General features: G+C 47.3%; 9 protein-coding genes across 9 annotated transcripts; 6 read left to right on the top strand and 3 right to left on the bottom strand.

Annotated features, from left to right (window-relative positions):
- Positions 1 to 33: 33 nt before the first annotated feature.
- N7487_005155 (mitochondrial 54S ribosomal protein uL15m) lies at positions 34 to 1,054 on the top strand (the record flags this gene model as incomplete). Its single annotated transcript, XM_056872902.1, has 2 exons — positions 34 to 350; positions 439 to 1,054. The coding sequence occupies 2 exons, from the start codon at positions 34 to 36 to the stop codon at positions 1,052 to 1,054; spliced, it is 933 nt and encodes a 310-aa protein (XP_056730622.1).
- A 1,251-nt stretch (positions 1,055 to 2,305) lies between these two features.
- On the bottom strand, positions 2,306 to 4,294 carry N7487_005154 (serine/threonine-protein kinase; the record flags this gene model as incomplete). The annotated part of the gene is made up of 1 exon (XM_056872901.1): positions 2,306 to 4,294. One exon carries the CDS (start codon positions 4,292 to 4,294, stop codon positions 2,306 to 2,308), a length of 1,989 nt encoding a protein of 662 aa, XP_056730621.1.
- A 1,148-nt stretch (positions 4,295 to 5,442) lies between these two features.
- Positions 5,443 to 7,906, top strand: N7487_005153 (SH3 domain-containing protein; the record flags this gene model as incomplete). Its single annotated transcript, XM_056872900.1, has 5 exons — positions 5,443 to 5,470; positions 5,538 to 5,879; positions 5,935 to 6,528; positions 6,589 to 6,746; positions 6,803 to 7,906. The coding sequence occupies 5 exons, from the start codon at positions 5,443 to 5,445 to the stop codon at positions 7,904 to 7,906; spliced, it is 2,226 nt and encodes a 741-aa protein (XP_056730620.1).
- A 683-nt stretch (positions 7,907 to 8,589) lies between these two features.
- On the top strand, positions 8,590 to 9,521 carry N7487_005152 (uncharacterized protein; the record flags this gene model as incomplete). The annotated part of the gene is made up of 2 exons (XM_056872899.1): positions 8,590 to 8,972; positions 9,050 to 9,521. The coding sequence occupies 2 exons, from the start codon at positions 8,590 to 8,592 to the stop codon at positions 9,519 to 9,521; spliced, it is 855 nt and encodes a 284-aa protein (XP_056730619.1).
- A 2,804-nt stretch (positions 9,522 to 12,325) lies between these two features.
- On the top strand, positions 12,326 to 13,457 carry N7487_005151 (tyrosinase family protein; the record flags this gene model as incomplete). Its single annotated transcript, XM_056872898.1, has 4 exons — positions 12,326 to 12,545; positions 12,603 to 12,696; positions 12,759 to 13,144; positions 13,219 to 13,457. The coding sequence occupies 4 exons, from the start codon at positions 12,326 to 12,328 to the stop codon at positions 13,455 to 13,457; spliced, it is 939 nt and encodes a 312-aa protein (XP_056730618.1).
- Positions 13,458 to 14,271: 814 nt separating this feature from the next.
- Positions 14,272 to 15,492, top strand: N7487_005150 (uncharacterized protein; the record flags this gene model as incomplete). The annotated part of the gene is made up of 3 exons (XM_056872897.1): positions 14,272 to 14,493; positions 14,549 to 15,036; positions 15,096 to 15,492. The coding sequence occupies 3 exons, from the start codon at positions 14,272 to 14,274 to the stop codon at positions 15,490 to 15,492; spliced, it is 1,107 nt and encodes a 368-aa protein (XP_056730617.1).
- A 425-nt stretch (positions 15,493 to 15,917) lies between these two features.
- On the bottom strand, positions 15,918 to 16,379 carry N7487_005149 (aegerolysin family protein; the record flags this gene model as incomplete). Its single annotated transcript, XM_056872896.1, has 2 exons — positions 15,918 to 16,230; positions 16,279 to 16,379. The coding sequence occupies 2 exons, from the start codon at positions 16,377 to 16,379 to the stop codon at positions 15,918 to 15,920; spliced, it is 414 nt and encodes a 137-aa protein (XP_056730616.1).
- Positions 16,380 to 18,201: 1,822 nt separating this feature from the next.
- On the top strand, positions 18,202 to 18,621 carry N7487_005148 (uncharacterized protein; the record flags this gene model as incomplete). The annotated part of the gene is made up of 2 exons (XM_056872895.1): positions 18,202 to 18,306; positions 18,400 to 18,621. 2 exons carry the CDS (start codon positions 18,202 to 18,204, stop codon positions 18,619 to 18,621), a joined length of 327 nt encoding a protein of 108 aa, XP_056730615.1.
- A 426-nt stretch (positions 18,622 to 19,047) lies between these two features.
- On the bottom strand, positions 19,048 to 19,979 carry N7487_005147 (uncharacterized protein; the record flags this gene model as incomplete). Its single annotated transcript, XM_056872894.1, has 2 exons — positions 19,048 to 19,860; positions 19,929 to 19,979. 2 exons carry the CDS (start codon positions 19,977 to 19,979, stop codon positions 19,048 to 19,050), a joined length of 864 nt encoding a protein of 287 aa, XP_056730614.1.
- Positions 19,980 to 20,337: the final 358 nt, after the last annotated feature.

Raw genomic sequence — 20,337 nt, 5'->3', positions numbered from 1 at the left:
ATACCGCCGAGCCCATAACCACAATCACACACCATGTCTCCCCGGCTGATGGGGCTGCCCACGCAGCTGGCACAATTCTCTGCCCGATCCTTCCAACAGGCCTCCCCACTCGCCTTCCTCCTCCCACAATCCCAGCAAACCCGCAATGCTTCCATCCTAGCCTCCCTCGCCGACAACCCGACTGCCTACAACAAGCGCATCCGTCGAGGCCGTGGTCCCGCTTCTGGCAAGGGTAAGACCTCTGGTCGTGGTCACAAGGGTCAAGGTCAGCACGGCAAAGTCCCAGCGGGCTTCAATGGTGGTCAGACCAAGGATATTATCGTGCACGGCGAGCGCGGCGGCGTCAACATGTAAGTGGTTCTCCCTTGAAAAAAAAAAACAACCACCCCAACGCCCCCAAAGCCACATCTCTAATCAATACTTTTTCTCCATATCCAGTTTCTCCGTCGACATGGCAACCGTCAACCTCGACCGTGTCCAATATTGGATCGACCAAGGCCGCCTCAACCCCAAACACCCGATCACACTAAAAGAGCTCTACAAAAGCGGGTGCATCAGCCGACCCATCGATGGCCTCAAGATCCTCGGCGACGGCGCCGAAAGCCTGAAACAACCAATTCACGTCGTTGCCTCGCGCGTCTCCGCATCCGCCATCGCGGCTATTGAGGGTGCCGGCGGCTCAGTGACTACCCGCTACTACACGCGGCCGTCCATCCGCCGTATCCTGGACGGCGAAACGCACAGCTTCCTGTCTACTGCGTGGGCGCGCGAGAGTGGCTCCGAGCAGCTCTACAAACTCGCTGGGGTTCGGCCTACGGCATCCTGGATGAAGTGGAGGACCGTGGTCAACAACCGGCAATTGAAGTTCCGTCTGCCGGATCCGACGAAGCGTAAGGATATTGAGTATTACCGTGATCCTGCGCATCGGGGATATCTTTCGCATTTGCTTAAGCCGCTTGAGGGACCCAGTTTGTTCTTCCGCTCTTCTGAGGAGAGAAAGTCTACTGCTGGTGTTAAGAAGGAGAAGGTTCTGCCTGAGAATAGGCTTTGGTAGATTTGAGAGGATTTGGAGAGCGTCTCATATTTGATCTCCGGTTCTCGGTTTGTTTTGGCACTGTTTTTTTATGGCTGGTTTGGACTGGTCTGCTGTATATGTATAAATATGTTCTGTTGGATATGTTAGGCTTTGCAATTAGATGCCTCTCGGCCTTTTTTTCTTTTCTATTCTCCTAAGAGATCTTCACAACCATCTCGAGGTTTACGCATTCATTACATGCATACATACATGGAAAAGTAGTTTGTTCGTTTTATGCTTTGAACCACCTTTAGGGACTCGACGTCAGACCTTTAAAAAGCCCGACATGTCTATATTATGTATTTATTCTGATCCCTACAACAAAAAGGGATTTAGATGTTCCACCCAATTCTTGAGCTACCCCATAAGGGAATAGTAATTGGTTGAAACAGAGATAATATGCGGTGATCTATATGGATGTATATGTCCTTCTACATATCAAACGTACCGAAAAGCACATCCTAAGAAGATATCGAAATTTTATCTGAAACAAAATGTGCCTAGTATCACTTTGAGCCAGACAGGTTATACGAGCGATTAATCTTGTGAATTGCAAAATGGAATACATAGCCTAATTTTGTACTATAATCAAGACAGGCCAACCACCCGGACAGATGTCTCATCAAATTGAGTAGACAAGAGAAAGCGAGATCGGTAAGCAGGAATCAGAGATCAGAGATCCGCAAATATAAAATTACACTAGTAAAAGCAAGTGATCAAGCTAAGTTAACCACATAAAGCAAAGAACCGAAGAGACAAATGCTCATGCAACATTCGAGTAAATGGCAATAAAAGATGAAACGCCATGTCTGCCGTAAGAGTAAATCATAATCGTCCGTCTCGTGATGTCAAATCCTAAGCCAGAACCCAACCAAACAAACCTAAAACCAAAAGGCAAAAATCAAGAATGCGCCGCGAGGGGATATTGTGAATAGATTGTGGAAAAACACAAAAGAGAAAAGGCACATACACGCTGATAGTCTTGTGCCGAAGCAAAGCGAGAAAAGCAATAAGACAAAGTAAAGCAAACGGGGTATCATAGTGATTTTAAAGGCTCCCGAGGGCATCGGCGCTTGTTGAATCTTCGGCGCCGGAAAAGAGTGCCATCACATCGTAGGAAATTTGACGTTAAAAAGTTGCACCTGTCCCATCTGCCTTGGAATTTGGGTATAAGGGCAGGCGGGCTATGAGGTTGCTAATCGCCGAATGGAAGAAAAAAACGAGCTTTGCTCATAGTCTCCACACAGTGTCGGGCGAGGGTTCAGCTGCCTCATGAACCTCTCGTAGCCAGGGCGAAGATAGGACACTGCGGATACTCAAACGCTTGTTGGGGTCCATTTCAAGACACCTGCGGATCAGGTCGAGGGCGTGCTGGCGATCTTGGCGAAGGGGGCCGTCCACAGTGTCAGCCAATACGGCATTGCAATCCCAGGTGCCGCTGAGGATATTTGCTTGTATGCGAGGAGCAAAAGAGTCCTGGAAAGGCCGTGAGCCGACAATGATGGTATAGATGATAACGCCAAAGGCCCAGACATCAACTGAAGGGTGAATGACACCGTTTGTTGATTGAAGCAGTTCGGGCGATGCGTATTCCAGACTACCCGCAACACTGGTACTGGATCCTGCAGGGCCCATTTGTTGAGGCGGGGGTCGGTCAGCGGCATCCTCATAGGGATCGGGAGAGTCGCCACCGTTGTCGATGGACATCCATTCCGCCATTCCGAAATCACACAGTACCAACGTCGAAGATGTCGTGCCGTCAGCAGACTCAATAGGATCGAGCAAGCAGTTCTCTAGTTTGATATCTCGATGAACCACATGGGCGTCTTCGTGCAGATAACGGATTGCACAAGCTAGTTGGTATGCATATTTCTTCGCTGATTGCGAATCTAGACCGGACCGATTTTGGCGGACTAGGTCGAAGAGAGTGCCACCAATAGCAAGTTTGGTGAAGCAAAACGTGGCGTAATCTGTTTCGTACACGGCATCGAGCGTCAATACATGTGGGTGGCTGAGATACCGCCAGACCCGCACTTCGTGGTCAAACTCGGCTTGCACTTGGTCATTTTCGTGTTCGCTTCGCCCTGTAATCTGCTTTTTCACGATCTTCACGGCAAGTCTTTTGGTTTCGCCGTGCTTTTCGGCCTTATATGCCTCTTTTACCGCACTAAACCCCCCAAAACCGATTTGCTTCCCCAGAACATAGTCGTCTCCAACCATCTGGCCTTCGTCATCGGGCTGCGGAGCAGGCTCTTCAACATTGTTCCACATGGAAAGAAACATACTGGCGGGCGACTTGCCGCTCGAGTTAGTCGATCGTCGAGAACTGTGCCGGGTGGAGTTCCGAAGACTGCTGCTGCGATCAAGAGTAGAGCTGCGCTTGCTGCCGAAGGGTGTTGCGATCCCTCCAGACCAAGAGCTGCTACGGTCTTCAGGCGATGCAAAGGATTGAGTTGGTGACGGCACGCAAAATGGCGACAGCAACGTGTGGCTGGAATAATCGGGAGGAGTCCGTACCTCGTCTGTGACCGGAGATACTGTCGACTGCGATGTCAGGGAAGTCGGACGACCGAGTTCTGGGCTTGCGGTCGAGCCATTCTCAAATCTTGCAAAGGGCTGGGCTCGGGATTCTCCGGTCGGGAAACTCCGATCCAGAGATCGTTTGGGGCTCCAGCTCGGGGACTCGCGGTTCCGTTCGAGATGCTCATCATCTTGTGAAAGAGCATTCCGGAGCCCAGAGCTACGGGACTCGAATTTTTGCGGTGGACGGTTTTTCACATCTCCCATCGACAGTGGCTCTTCCAGTGGAATTTGGTTACCGGAGTCCACAGAGACCTTCGGGTTGAAAGAGATCGAAGGTCGACGAGTGTGCAGATAGCTGTCGTAGTTGTCGAGGGGGGACCCCTGCATGCCATCAGGCTTGTGCGGGAAGTTGTCGGCATCGACTGCGTGATGCTGCTCATCGTGGCGAGGGACGGAGATGGGAGGGGTCGCTGAGTGTAGATCATTTATCAAACTGCGGTCTTCATCAGTATCGTGGCGACGCGCATAATCATGAGATTGATTGGTGTGATCGCTCTCGATACCATCGCCCACTGTTGTCGCTTTCCTCCCAGCGTTTTCATTTTCCCATTTGGGCTTGTTCCGTTCATGAAAGTTCGTTTCAATCCTTAAACCAGCCAATCCACTTGCCAATCCGGCCCTCTCGTTATGTTCCATGCCCTAACGAGACGCAGAAGGCAGAAATTGTCGTATTATCAGCCGTGATGGGCTTGCAGTAGGGTTATATAACCCCCTGCTTGGCTTTTTTGTTCGATATGCTTCCCGATAGCGGTCGTTGAGGATGTTATTGTGGGGTGATGGCGTTAAAAGTGGAGACAGAACGTTTGAGATAGTGAAGTAAAGTAAGTCGTAATCGAGAAGGGGTTGAACTTGATTCTGCAAAACAAAAATCGAGATGAAACACGGTGGGTACAAAGATAGGTAGTCGGGGAGGATTAGAAAATGAGGTATTGGTCAAGTAGTCTGGTACTGGGAGGGGAAGGAAACCGGGGAAACTCGGATGATGACGAGAATACTCAAAATCACATGACTAAATAGCAGCCCTGGCCCTAATTTTCCTAGTTGGTCATACAGCATGGAATAGGGCCCCTTTGGAGAATTATGTAATTATTACATATGTATCACTTTGATTGTTTCTCCACAGTGTTTTGTGTCGTCTATACTCCGTACGGAGTTTCGAGTGCTGAAAGAGAAATTATCTATACTCTAACAGCCTGGAAACCAAAAAAATCCCAATATACTTATATATTTATTATAACAGAGTAGACAACGGCCAGTATAAGAAGCCCTAACTAGTCGGTCATTATTACCCGCATATGGGTTCAGGGGTCGAGTCATGGTTTTAACCGCGCGCAAGGGGCGCTTGTTTGGGGATACCTCCTTTTGGCTTTTGGAGGTGTGAAAGGAGTTACTATTCAGACTCGACGTCGCCTTGGCTGACATCTCTTTGTTCCCTTCTTGTTCTCCTTCTGTTTTTCGCCTTGTCGCTCTGGCAGTAATTTCTTTCTCCTTGTGTCGACCTCCGTGCTGGACCGAAGTGCAGACCAGCCCCCACCATTCTCATTCAAGGCACTGTCTCTCATTCACACCAATTCACCAAGTGCCCGCGACCCCCGGTCGGCTTTTTATTATTATTGTCTAGCATTCGTGTATTACTTGAATACAGGAGATTTGGAGGCTTGCGCATTGATTTTGTCCCGCGCTTGTCTTCTAACATTCATATTCTTCGATCGCTAGTCACTCCTTGCGCTCACGACTTGTTTCAATCCCATTTCTCTTGATACCACACTCATTTACACTGCAACATGACTAGGCCTCAGATGATCCGAGCTGGTAGGTCAAATGTTTCTGGCGTGAGGCCAATTGGCTCGAATTTGCAGGTGTTGACCGCCACCTCTAGATACCTTGGACCTTCAAGATCACGATACCCCTTCCGCCAAAGATCATACCAAACAACCCGAACATCCAGATCCTCTTGGGAGCGGCCGGCCTGCTCCCCATCAAGAACTTTCTATTCACCATGCCGAACAAGATTTGCAAGCGGAGGTAAACGGCGGACCTGACAAAAATCACGAATACCGCGGTGACAAGGAAGTGTATCGAGAACCAGATGACGAGGAGGACGATGAGGATGAAAATCAATACGACCATGAAGATGGCGACCTAGCAGACGGCGAAAGCGACGATATGATGGACGATGATATGATGGATAAAATCTCTAGTTCGCCCTCTATCGATGATGGTATGGACTCTCAGGGATTATGCACATGAACCGGACGTTAGCTGATGTTATACAGAGGATATCGATTTTGAGTTTGTATATGCGCTTCATAACTTCGTCGCAACGGTCGATGGGCAAGCAAATGCTGCAAAGGGTGATACTATGGTTCTTCTCGATGACAGCAACAGCTACTGGTGGCTTGTGCGCGTGGTGAAAGACGGTAGCATTGGTTACCTTCCTGCGGAACACATCGAAACACCAACGGAAAGGCTTGCCAGATTGAATAAACACAGAAACGTGGATCTGTCTGCGACCATGTTGGGTGACAATAATGAAAAGTCGAAGAATCCTCTGAAAAAGGCTATGCGCCGTCGGAATGCGAAGACCGTCAACTTCGGCGCCCCGACGTACATCGACGCCTCCGACGTCGACTACTCAACGGATGATGATTCCGAACACGGTGACTTTTTCAACGATGATGAGACTCTGGACGGAGAAGAGGAAGATGGGCAAGAGCAAGCTGAGGATATTGTCGTGGAACCTCTTAGGCCCAAAGCCCAGAAAGAAACCCCCACAGAGCATGCCGATGCAAACGTCTCAGAGAAGCAAGATTTGCAGCGTTCGAGCTCCGACAGACGCCCGTCTAGTGAAGAATTCTTTGAGGCCGAAGGTAAACACACTCAACTAAAATGCTCTCAGATCGTATTTGGAACTCACTTTTACAAAGCAGAACCCACCGTCAGTAGATCCAGAAATGGCACTGTACGGAACACCGATTCCTTCTTCAAAGACGACACGGCCGAGCCCAAGAAGATTTCTCTCACACCAAATCTCCTGCGCGATATTCGCGATGAAAGCAGTACAAACACCTTGGCTGAGTGGAAAGAGGTATGTTTCCCATCGTGGGTTTATCCGAAAATCGGTTGGCTAACATTTTGGTGAAGCCTCGTGGGAGCTTTGAATCGATCGAGAAGGGCTCTAACTCACAGGATAAAATCAAAGAGAAAGAAGAGAAGAAGCGAAAAGACAAGAAACCCGGGATGCTCAGCGGGTTGTTCAAGCGCAAGAAGAGCAAAGATGACATTGATGATCCAGAAAGATCTTCTGCAGACTCGGCATCCCGCACATCACCCCAACCCAAGACTTCGTTGGAGTCTGTCTCATCAAAGTCTTTGTCCCCCGAACAACAGAGGCCCTCCAAGCCCCAGAAAAGCTCGAACAACAAGCTACACAAGCAGCCCCCAGGAATCATGAAGGTTGATCCAGTCCTTGATCCTACGATGGCCGAGTTCGCCAGGGGCAACGAGGCCATTAACCAGAGTCAAGGCAACAAAAGCATTCGACAGGTGCCACTGCAAGAAGAAAGAGAAAGCAGCTACGAAGACTGTGACATTGTGTTACAATCGCCTATCAGCCAATCGAGTCCTTCCAAGGACCCCTTTGCTACTCCGCGTGAATCCATGGATCCCCTGGAATCGCCTGTTGACCGACCATCTAGTGAAGCTCAATGGAGAGGACCCGATGCCCCAGGCCACACGACGACTGGACCCGCGCCCGTTACATCTCCACCCCAGAAATCTGTCCCTACGCTGGTGGCTGGAGATGAGTCGGAGTCGCCTGTCAATGTTTCTCCTGTGGAGGCTTATTCCCCAATGAGCGCTCGCGGCTCAACGAATAATGCCTCTCCTCGAGAAGTACGCTCTCTCTCGCCACCATCCCCACCATCATCACCTGGACAGGACGTTAATTACCTCAAGGGTAGCACGGCTGCCCCCGCCTCGGTCGACACCCTTTCTGTGGACACCCCAACGTGGAGCGACTCCAGTCTACGATCATACATGGACGAAGAAAACGACATTCGCGACTTGTTTATCATTGTCCATGACAAATCAAATGTACCTCCCGCTGGCCCTGACCACCCAATCACAGGTCGTCTCTTCAAAGAGGAAAGCAAGAGACTCAAGGAGATGAACAATCAGCTTGACGATATGCTTGTGAAGTGGATGTCACAGCGGACTAACAGCTCGACCTCGACCCGTGGCATTTAGAGTCCAGTGTAACCAAGTGTGCATGAATCTTTTGAAACTAAAACCATGTATTGATAGGCGGACCGCCTTGCATGGCAATGAAGGCCATGATGTTTTTGAATGTGCTGGGCGCATCACTTTTGGCCGACCATTATTCTTTCCTTTCACCTTTTTTCTTTTCCCTTTCCGGATTGTGTCTTGATGCCACAGCTTGGCGCAAATTCTTGTTCTGCATTTTTCCATCGCCCTGAGGAGCGATGTGACCCCGAACGTCTAACGGCCAGCTCTATTACACCATGCTTTCCATCTTTTTCTTCGATTTTCACCGGAATACCCCGACTCATCCGTGTTCAGCTTTGTTTCTTTCACATCTTGTCATTCCAGGTCAAACTGGCGTATCTCAATACAATATCAGTTGCCGAACATATTTTCCTAAATATAAAAAATAAAAGAAATATGTATTAGAAGGTACATCCCTTCACTTTATGCAGAGAAGCAAGTGATCAATATCTGATTGGAAAGTGCATTCCAAACCTGGGAAGATCCGGAAGATCCACCTGGGCAGGGTCGTGTGGGCAGGTCAGCCGCACCATGTATAGGCCCCCTACAAGTCATCTGTCTGACATACCTTAGCTACATATAGCTACGTAAACCCCTTTTCGTGTTCCTGTTCTTGATACAAGTTTTCTTTGACGTATTCCATCATGGCAGATCCATATACTTACAACCCCCACTCAACGCCTACGCCGAGCGGGGTTGGCTACTATCCCCCAGAGGATCAGCCGCAATACCCGGCATATGACCACCAGCAGCCATACGGGAACCAAGATCCATACAGGAACCAAGAGCCCTACCATAACTCTGGATCGGAGCAATACAACCCCGGATCAGAGCCTTACCAACCCAGTCCAAATGAAAACCAACCCTATGCTCCACAACAAAGTTCATACCACCTCGCACCCGAGCCATATGGATCCTCCACCGAGAGAAGTTATACGCCGACAGGGCAGCCCGACTACCCTGGGCCAGTGACTCCGGCAGGATACCAACATGTGCAAGACAGAATCCCCGGAAACGCGGGATACTAGTGAGTAGACGGTACATACCCAACTATGAGAACCAACGCTAACACTGAACCCTAGCAACGACCATCCAGCCGGCCAGCCACGGTACACACCCCCCCGCAAGTCCCCACCCTCCCGCTGTGTATGTATCCGAGCCAGAAGATGCACAGCGCAGTGGTGAACAGCGCTCCGATACAGACACCGACACTGATCGGGGTATGGATCGTGGGTTTGGAGGCTCGCTCGCTGGCGGCGTGGCGGGCTATTACCTTGGCCATAAGAAAGAACATGGCTTGCTGGGTGCGATTGGTGGTGCTCTGCTCGGGAACTTCATAGAGGACAAAGTGAAGGATCATAACAAGCATGACGATAATAGTGAACATGGCCATGAGCACAGTGACCATCATCGCCGTCGCCGCCATCATCACCATCACCACCACCACCACGGTCATCGGAGCCATTCGAGCCATTCGAGACATAGTAGTGATAGCGGCCATAGCGGTCACAGCGGGCACTCTCATAGTTCTCGTCATACCAGCCATTCGAGGCACCGCCATGAGGACGAATACTGAGTGGATCTTGACGTCGGACAGTGTTATTTTGCCTAGGGGTTCTTTCGTTGTCCTCTTTCTCTTATCATGCTTCAATTCCAGTTTTGTGTCATGGAATATGGGTTACGGATGTGATTCCCTTTGTTCGAAACTTTGTCTCGGTTTAGAGACATGACTTCATCTTGATGTATGTCTTTTCCTTCATTTTCTTTTGTCTCAGGAAGTCTCTGGTTGATGAGTACCTTGTATACTCTCCCGCGAAGGCTCTGTTCTGAAATGTACGACATGAATCCATACCTTCCTGGTATGTAGTTAATGATCTTTATCGAATTAAACGATTATGTGTAATGAACGAATGAATTTTTGATTACATTGACTTGCAAACGAAACCTTTATTCGGGTGATCAATCCATCTTCCGGTCGGCTGGAGGTGGTGAGAGCTTTGGCTCGTGGTCATTTAATCCAATATATATATCCAGGAGATTTCTTAAGATCGGCTTGATAGCCCGTGAATGTCACTTGATCTTATAGAGGTACGATACAGTTCTTGCATCTAGTATCGTCCACACCAACCTCTTTCCCTTTCAACGTTGGATTTTCTTTCTCTTCTCTTTCGTTGTGTGCTATCTTCTTTGATGGTGAAAACAGCTATGGGCGGGTCGGAGAGTCCACATCTCAAATATCTAATTTCTTGGTTGCAGGTGCGGAGACACGACCAGAGACTTTTCGGGCGTGCCGGCGTGGAGATATTCTGCAACTTTGATCCTTGTGAAAATATGTAGAAAATGGTTATTGTAAGTGAAAATAGAGTTAATAGCCACTTTTAGGCTCCTAAGATTAATTTTCATTCTGTTGCAAAGAGAATAGTAGTATATTTTTAGTATATTTTTAGTATTCCGTAGTGTATGAAGAATCAACCTTGGAATGCTTCAGAAGATTTAGGCAACTACATACTCTACTTATGAGGTTATATGCGCCAAGAAATATACTTAATGTAAAGTGGTACGCTAGTCTAGATTAAGTCCATATATTGCGGGTAACTCCGAAATGTGGATTTCTTATAACAATCTCTATTATTAGTGTCTGGATCTGGATGTTTCTACCAAGCAACTTGCCAAACATCTCAATTAACATTAAATTCATGTGATAGCATGTGAAATATGTAGATCAGAACAAAAAAAGAATTAGTCTGAAACAAAAATCGATCTCCAATTAACTTCGTTCTGTGCTAGTGGGCGGGTGCACGGGACGTCCGGCGAGCTAATGCTACTGAGGATCTCATCCTTAACAACAAAGAAGCCGAGTTTGTTCGTAGGAGATTGTCTATGGAATTGCCAAGCTATGGCAATACCAATCCTCGCTGGTGAATTGTGATCACCTTAAGATGGTGGAAACTCTCCAAATTCTATAATCTGGAATCTCTTCAAGAGACAATACCACCATCAAGGGTCTCGTACGCAGTGTTAGTGGCTTTTTAAGCCTCTCCTCATCGGAAGAATTATCAATATAGAAGAAGTGGAGGACGAAACCCTAACATTTCGTCTCTCTATGCCTTTTGCAAAGGCCTATGGTACCTGGATCACATATTGCATGAAAGAGCTTATTATACTTCATAAACATCATCACACAATCAAGAGCCCTATATGTGCTTCCTATTTCCCACTCTATTCCATGAATGTGTAATTAGTGATATAGACTCCCAAAACAGGGTTCTGGCCTTAGGTACAGACAACTCTGGCTTTGTGCCGTATACCCTGAGCCAAACGTGTCCAGGGTGCTGTGGAAGAAAGACACTATGTTAAAGTCAAATAGTGGGGTGGCGGGAAAGACGATACTGCATGACGCGGCCATGCTCCGCTAGTTGAGCGGCTCATCTAATAGTCGCGAGATCGCCAAATCGCCCAGTCGCGCGAGTCGCACTTTTGGGAGCCCATCGATCAGACTTTTATATGTATAATGAGCCAGGAATTGAATCCTTTATTGAATTAGCCACTGGATGCTCTTTAAGAGTCACCTCTCTTGGCCATCAACCTCTAGCACAATATTTTGGTAGAAAGGAAACCAGGAAAGACTCTCGGTGTGGATATCCGCAAATTGAGGCCTAACAATAAGATGTTCCGTTTCTTCCTGTCGATCAAATTCATAGGGTCCCTTTTTTTTTCAAACGCCCCATGGGTCTCTACTTCATTTGTGAGACATAATAATGTCTAGATCCCTTTTTCAACAAGCATAATTACCTACAGCTTATTTTGCAACGAACGAGCCTTCAAACTAAGGCGTTCTAAAGTCTCTGGTTGTTCCCAGAGAGCTCTGATAGTCCTGTAGTGGAAAGGCTCACTCTAAAGCTACATTAATAACCACTTACTATCATCACCTCTAGATTTGATCATAGACATAGTTCCCAACAATCTCTACAACCGTACCGCACAAGACAAACCGACTGGAGCCTCATAATAAACACCCGTTTTTTTAAAAAAAAAAATTTAAATTTTTTTAGGCTTGATATTTCTATAGATTTCCTTGGAAGGCTCCGGTAAAATCCTATGAAACAGCCGGACAACATTTTACCGTGGCATCCTGTGCGGCGTGTTCTATCCAACCAATGGAAATATAGTGCTAGCGAAATTGCCTATCTTTTGTCTCAGACATTCTTTTTTGAGGTTAATATATCCATATATAGAAATGAGCAATATGGAGAAGATCTACTCCCCTAATCAATCGGAGCGATATAAAACCTACGTTTTCTTCGCGCAAAGGAATTCGAAAATCCGCTTGAATACTCCGCCAGCTAGCCTTGTATATCTTCCAAGATGTTTCTAACAGAAATGTTGTTTTTTGCACTAGCGATGGGCAGTGCGCTTGCTACAGCTGTCACCCCGTGTCCGGAACCAGCCCTTCGCAAAGAGTGGCGACAACTCTCTGTCCAGGAGCGGAGCGGTTATGCGAAAGCTGTCCATTGCCTGGCTACCACGCCTTCACGTTTGGGTCTGAACTCGACACTTTACGATGACTTTGCCTATGTTCACAATAAGCTGAACAGTCAAAGTACGTGCACCTCCGTTCTTATGCTTCACGCAATTACTGACTGACATCTGGATTTAGTTCATTTCGTGGCATCTTTTCTCCCATGGCATCGTTACTATGTTCACGTATACGAACAAGCCCTCAAGGAATGCGGTTACAATGGTAGCATGGCGTGAGTGGTCTTCCAATGTTCACCTCTATACTATATCTGTCACTGACTGACTTCATCTGCAGCTACTGGGACTGGACACTGGATTCCAGTGACCCTGCGCATTCTACCATATGGGATGCCCACACGGGCGTAGGAGGCAATGGTGATCCAAAGCATACAAACTTGGTAGGAAAGGACAAATATGAGTGCGTGGTGGATGGTCCTTTCAAAAACTTGCGTCCGGCATATCTTCAGGATAGTCACGCACCTCATTGTCTATCCCGCAGTTTTAACAACGGCACTGAATATATTGGTAACATGCTGGGACCCCAATATACCCCCGCTGTTATCAAAACAATCTCCAAGCTGCGAGACTTTAATTCATACCGAGTCGCTCTTGAATCAGGTCCTCATGGTGCCGTCCATTCTGCTATTGGGGGAGATATGTCCCCCGCGACATCACCGAATGGTAAGACTCGAACCTGACAACTTTTCAACAATTACTCACCACTGACTTTATTTTTTTTTCTTGCATATATTTAGACCCCATTTTCTTTATGCACCATACACAAATCGATCGTCTTTGGTGGCTTTGGCAGCAAGAAATGCCGTCTAACCGCACCTACGACTACAGCGGTATCAGGACTCAAGACAATTCCGATGGCAAAACCCCACCACCAGCCACCTTGAATGATCTTCTTCCAATGCTTGGGATGGCAAAGGACCTCCCTGTCAAACAGCTTATGAAGACACAGACTTCACTTCTCTGCTACCGGTATTGAAAGTAGGCAGCGCGTGATAGGTCTCGGAGGAGCTATCAAGAGACAGATCAATACGACTGTATTGGCCATCGGAGAGAGACCGAAGAAAAGAAGAGAGGGAGGGAGAAGGAGAGAGAGCAAACTATCTCTACAGTCATTGACTCTAGGGCTAGCAAACAGGGCCTTGTGATTTCGGTCTCAGCATCCCCAGGCTTTATCACCCAATCAAGATCCATCGATCTCTGAAAACACATTTTTTTTCTTTTATACAACTATTTTCAATTCATTCCAGGGAAATCCACGTGGCCTAGTCTAGTTATAGGAGTAACTAGGAATAACATTATCGTGACACTGTGTTTATGTTCTGGCTCTACTTTTAATACAAATCTCCATATGCACCTATTTCTAGATGTTGAAGGTGTTACGAGCAACCAAATATCTCTGTTGAAAAGATTTGTTACAGTACACAGTATATATCGGTGTCGAAAGCGGTCTATAATTCAGGCATATTAAGGCATCAACCCTACAAAATCAGGCATTTGACCTATGCCAACATCCTAGGCTGAGAAGACTGAAAACTGACTGTTCCGCAATGGCTATGGCGTGGAGCAATTCGTACTCGAGAAAAAACTTTCAAACCTGGGCTTGCATCCTAGAATCCCGTGGTCGGTCCATATATGTCCAGGACATAGAGTGAATTATGTATCGTGCATGAGATGTCTCCACTGTAAATGCGGGGACCGGATATGTACTAGCGCGTTTTGGGCCTAGAGGGGGAAACACTCGAATGCGCATTCTTGAAATCTTTTACCCTCACTCAAACAAGTCATACGAAATGGCCGCAAATACAGATGAACGGGATGAAACACGGGATATAATTGCACAGCAACTTTCTCCCACTCCCTTCGCATGCTCCTCGCTCACGCGCCTGTCTGGAGGCACAGCCAACTTTGTCTACCGAGGTACCCTTTCCTCAACTGGCCAATCTGTCGTCATCAAACACACGAAAGATCACTCGGCTTCGAACCCGGATTTTAAAATCGATGTCACAAGATGCGTTAGTCGCTGTCCATTGAACGGTCCTGCTTTGAACTATACTGATATCAAATTAGCACTTCGAGGAAGCTATCCTTCAAGCTCTCGATGGAATGGCAGTGTATACAAATGGCAAAATAACAGTTAAACCACCGCGCTTATTGGACTTCAATCGGGAAACGAATACCCAGGTTTTCGAAGACCTTCCAAATTCAATCGACCTAAAGAGCTTCCTGCTCTCGAAGGTTTCTCATGACTTGTCCGAATCCTCGGGGCGAGCCTTGGGCACAGCCCTTGGATCCTGGCTGAGATCGTTTCACCGTTGGACGGCCGAGGAACAGCAAATCGAAACTAAAAAATTGCTTGGCGAGAACAAAGTCATGAAAGATTTGAAATTCTGGGTGAACTACACTCTACTGCTGGACACCATTGGAAATTTCCCCGATATTCTAGAGGGAAGTCGTGACATTCTCGAGAAGGTTCGTGACCTTGCTGCAGCAGAGCTTGAGCAACAGAGCCACGATAATGGATATGGAGTTATTCACGGTGACTTTTGGACTGGAAAGTATGCTCTCTTGGATCTAGACTCCATGAACTGAGCCAGGTTACTGACGTGATTTCTAGTGTTCTTCTTCCAAATGTTCCTCTCACTGATCAATCTCCGACAACTATGTTCATTGTCGATTGGGAATTGTCGCAGATTGGAAGCCGCGCACTAGACTTGGGTCAAATGATTGCTGAGCTGTATGAAACAAAGCTGTTCAAAAATGTGGACGGTGGAGTGTGGATTATTCAAGGGTTCTTGGAGGGATATGGGCCCCTTGAAGATGAAATGGCATTCAGAACTGCGATCCACGTTGGTGTGCACCTGGTTTGCTGGGGAAGTAGAGTCCCTGGATGGGGCACACAAAAGCAAGTTGAAGAGGTGGTGAAGTTGGGAAGAGATTTGATCGTCCACGGCTGGAGAAAGGATAAGGCCTGGTTTGCGGAAGGCACTCTTAGTTGTCTGTTCAAGGGTTGATTCTTTTCAAGGTTATATTAGCATATTACGTATTTACAAATTGCCAGAAGAGGACGCGGAGCTGCTATACAACTGATTCCTCGGCGATCAAACGTTGCTCGTGTTCGGTATCAATAACGTCGCCCCAGAAAATGCCGTGTGATCCGATGGGTACTCTGGAATTTCTTCGCTACTCTATGAACTAAATAACTTAAGGATCGATACAAGGATTCATACTATAAACATTTGAAGGATACAGAACGGAACGAAAGAATTGACACTGATTTTCCAAGTTTTGAATTGTTTTTGGTATTTTGGGTTTGTTTACGGTATTGATGATACATCCAACTTTCCCCGCCAAATATTGCCACTTATGCTCCACGGACCGCAACGCTGTTCGCTCTTCAACACCCAAGTAGGGAGTTGATGCAGCCTGTGGAGCGCAATTACTTCTTCTTTTCCATGACATCGACAAAGACATGTCCCAGGGGACCGCTCTCAGAACTCCATCCTCCATGCTGGATGGTGTACTTGTCGCTCTTGTCCAACACCTCAACCAAGTTGGCGTGTTCTCCACCACGGTTTTCCCAGTGGAGCTCGCAGATCTTGTCATTGTCATGAAATAAGTCCAGACGGCCCTCACTGCCGCGACGGCTGCTAGCGCCGATCTCGCCAACGCCATCGGGGGAGATCTTGATTTCATCGATCTCCTCTTCAGTGAGCGACTTGCGGCGGCCGCTGGGGTCGGCGAACTCGCCGCTGCCGAGTGTTAGTAGAAGCATTGTAATTTCCTGGGATTATAAATACCCTTCAATGACAGTGTTCTGCACTAAGATCTCGCCATCTTTGATGTGGTCCCGAATGTGGAACGAGACCCACTGGGAATTGTACTTGTCCATATTGTCCATATTGGAAATCTGTGAAGTAGTTGTGTAGTTGTGTAGTTGTGATAACTGATGAAGTGTAGAAGTGAAACTCCTGGAATTCAGAAATGTCAATTCTTCATCTATATATATATATTACCCCAGAATGCGGGGAATGTGGTGATGTAATTCATTTTACACATGTTGACGGGTTGTCCACGAATGGTACGACCGCTGACAACCATTGTCCAATGACCTACCCGAACCAAAGAACCTTCCTGGTCTTTTGCGGGGAGTTACGTGCCTATCAATTCGTCTTATTGCATCACTTCGAGGCCGCGTGATTTGTAGTGTGGAGTGGCCTGATAATTGGGCAATGGACCGCATGACAATGAACCTACATGACTGAGAGGGGTCGTACCACCTCACCTGAGCATTGAATGGTTCCAAGACAATAAGGATGGCAAGGCAACAAGACTGATATAGAATAAGAGAGATGGGTCCACTAGCTTTGTCAAGTGTACGAAATCAACTGGAATTGGAACACGATAATTTGAGGTAGATCAAACACAAAGCGCCAACTAATTTGTGCCACGAAGACCGCCTTTGTTCATTTCCCAAAATAGACTAAGAAAGTCTCACGGAGGAATGGCCGCCAGTGACTTCAAACCCCTCAATACAGCAAAATTGTCTTAGCATCACTTGGTTATGTATACTCGTGCTTCGACTGTGTTCATTATCGCGCCGTGATGTCACAAGCATACCAAGACGCCTGGGCTGACACTTAATCCCCATCTTACTTATGACTGGCGGTTCTGGCAACAGTACTATAAGGTAATTCATCATTAGCATTGAAACTCGATGGACATGATATCTGAGTGACAGTGCCTAGCTTTGATATCGCACCGGCCGTTCAAGCATCCTGAAGCTATATTATCAACCCCCACACCAATCGAGAAGATCAATGTCCAATATTTAGGGACTACATCTATATAGTCACTTCCTCAGTCAGTTGCCAGTTTATAACCACGTCCCTTCATCTTGGTGGATCCTAGTGAATCCAGTATTGGTGCCACTAATGTCTTCGTCTACGTATTAGAACAAATTGTTATTATCTTTGTCAAAGGTTATTAATCGTTCGAAGGTCATACATAGAAAAGTCTCTGGCATAAAGTATGCCTTTTTTAACTACCTTTGTATATATCTAAAAAGAATATCCGAAAAGACACGACAAGGTCGCATAAGCGACCGACAATTCTTGTATATCTTGCTCTACAGGGGCACCATATTTCCAACACATCTATGAGCTCAAAGACCTCTTCATCCAGTGATAGACACGCCATCGAAGCGTTTTCCAGGTCGAAACTGGGTTGTTCTACCCAACAGATGCTGAGGCATGTATAGTACGTATTATATGTCTACGCATGTTCTGCAGCTAACGAGTCATCGTGTTTGGTGGGATATAAGCGCAGTTTATATAGATGGACTTGTGATTAATTCACGTTGTGATGAGATGCACAATTAAGTGAATCACTAGACTAGTAAATTGATGAACGCCCGCTATAAATCCGGGGTCGATCGGGCAGTGGATAAGCCTCAATCGCGAGGCTCTTCTACAGTTACCGGTGAGTACACTACCAATTTCCCTTAGATAGTAAAAATTATTAATAGATATTATTTCTGCGAAAAGTTTCAGGGGGCTAATAGGGCCATTGGGTAAAATAATATGGGGGCCAAGGGGGCCAGAGGCAGTGTTGATTGCAATAGGAGCGCAGCTCTGCTCAAGTCATAACCCCCTCTTCCACACTCATTCATCTTTCAACCAACTCCGCTGTTTATTCCCTTCATTCTAAGCCTTTTAAAAAAAATGTCTATCCATTTCCCTACGGAATTCGATGACGAATATTGGACAACATCAAAATGGCTGCGAGTGGCGTGTATAGCCGCCAGCTTCCCCTCACCCCTCTACTTGGTGAGCGTAGGAGCATCGTGGGGGTTTTTCCTGCTTGTGGTAATGACCTCTTTTCGAATTGGCTGAAATTCTTGACCAGCTAATATTATGTAGAACTTCTTCCCATTGGTTTGGGCCTCAGTTCATCTTGTCCTGCTCCGCAGAGGAGTCATCTTTCATCCGCTGTTCAATGCCTCTCTTGATATTCTCTCAATCGCAGTCTATCTTCGCATTGTGCTCTTTTTAGGTCCCGGATTGGGCGAATATATCTACAAGATCATCACGGGTCCTTTTATGCTGGGAGCTATGTACGGTCGCCACATCCTCCTGATTTGATTACGCCTCTGCTTACTGATTATATGCAGATACTGTTTCGGTGTATTATGCCTCCGCGAAGTAATGCGGTTCCGGCGATCTGTGCGCGGCTATGTCCAGGGCGGTATTATTCTTGCCTAGTCAAGTGAGGCGACAAATTGTTCGGTGGGAATTGCAATCATGGGATGATTGCTGTTGAGGTCGATTTGCGAATTTATTTCTTAAGATTCTTGATTGGCGATGTTACATATATCATGATACCACGGTTGCTCAAAATAGTCTGGTATAAATCATTAAAAGAAATGTAAAATTTAAGATGGAGTCATATGTCTAGCACCAAGAGAAATATAATCGTCAACAGTAGCTCCAACCACCGGAGAAAACAAATACAAATAGTCACCAACAAGTTTTGCTGTCACAGGTATCTTGGTAAGCTCAAAGCGTCACTTAGATCTGCAAAGCAGCGACGACGATGGCGCCGAGAACAACTGCGACACCGGAGACGGTAGAACGTCCAGCAGCGTTGAAAGGGACAGGGCTGGGTGTAGCAGTGACCCAGGTACCGGTGGTAGAACCAGCGGTAGTGATAGGAGTAACATGGTGCAGGGAAGAAGTCTTAGCACCAGCAGAAGTAGCAGCGGCGCAGACCGAGGTAGCAGTGCAGACAGTCTTGGTGCGAGTAACAGTCACGGTAATTGCAGAGGAAGCTCTGGCGGAAGAGGAGCGTCCAGCAGCGACACTGGAAGGACTAGGGCTGCCAGAAGAGACAGGGGACACGGGGGAGACACCAACAGCAGAGGACGAAGGGGCACTGGTGACAGCAGGGGCGACCCAGGGAGCAGTGGTGGCAGCCGCCAAGGTGGGAATGGAAGATCCAATCACAGAGGTAGCAGCAGGGATGGTGGAAGCTGCGGAGGACGAGATGGATCCATCTTGGCAATCAGCCTCACCCAGAACAGCTAGGCATAGGTTGATAGGAATGTTGATCAGGCCACCGTTGGAGTCAGAGCTCTGGTTGCAGTGGGCCTCGCCGAGGACAGCCAGGCAGACGTTGATCGGAACGTTGATCAAGGACTCGCTGTCGCTGCTGGCAGAAGTGGCCTGGTCACACTTGGCCTGGCCAAGAGCAGCCACACAGGCGTTAACGGGGACGTTGATGAGGCCGTTGGTGGTGCTCTGCTGCTTGCACTCGGCATCTCCAAGGATGCCAGCACAGAGACCGACGGGGAGGCTGATCAAGCTCTCAGTGGCCTGGACACCCTATGCACAGACATAGAATATTAGCTTCATATCCAGGGATAATCCGAAATAGTGGAGGTTCCACTTACGGAGCAAGAGGCGGCAAGGGCCATAAGGGAAGTGATAATAGATTGCTTCATATTGTCGGAATAAACGTGGAAATTATACGTTAAGTATTAAGAGAAAGTAGCGTGATTGATAATTGATCAAAGTGATAAAAGAACGGACGCTGATAGCAGCAAAAAAGAGTGGACGCGAGAGAACTCACAAAGAGAGTAGCAACTTGAGCAGATGAAGGTATGATAAAAGGAAGATCACCCAGAGGTGGGCAAAGGGCCTTATACATGCTAAAATACCAGCCAGAGCACGCCCATTTTTAGTCAGGAGGGAAGTGTCGATCTGCACGGCAAAACACTGGCAAGCTGAAAAAAAATGGACCTCGACCAAGACTAGAGTTGGCCATTAGTTGTCCATAGGTCTCTCATTGGTGTGCCCCTA

This window comes from Penicillium crustosum (assembly GCF_028827405.1).
Source record: "Penicillium crustosum strain IBT 35664 chromosome Unknown utg000002l_segment0_segment0, whole genome shotgun sequence".
NCBI classification, from domain to species: domain Eukaryota; kingdom Fungi; phylum Ascomycota; class Eurotiomycetes; order Eurotiales; family Aspergillaceae; genus Penicillium; species Penicillium crustosum.
This window is presented reverse-complemented; position numbering and strand designations above follow the sequence as displayed.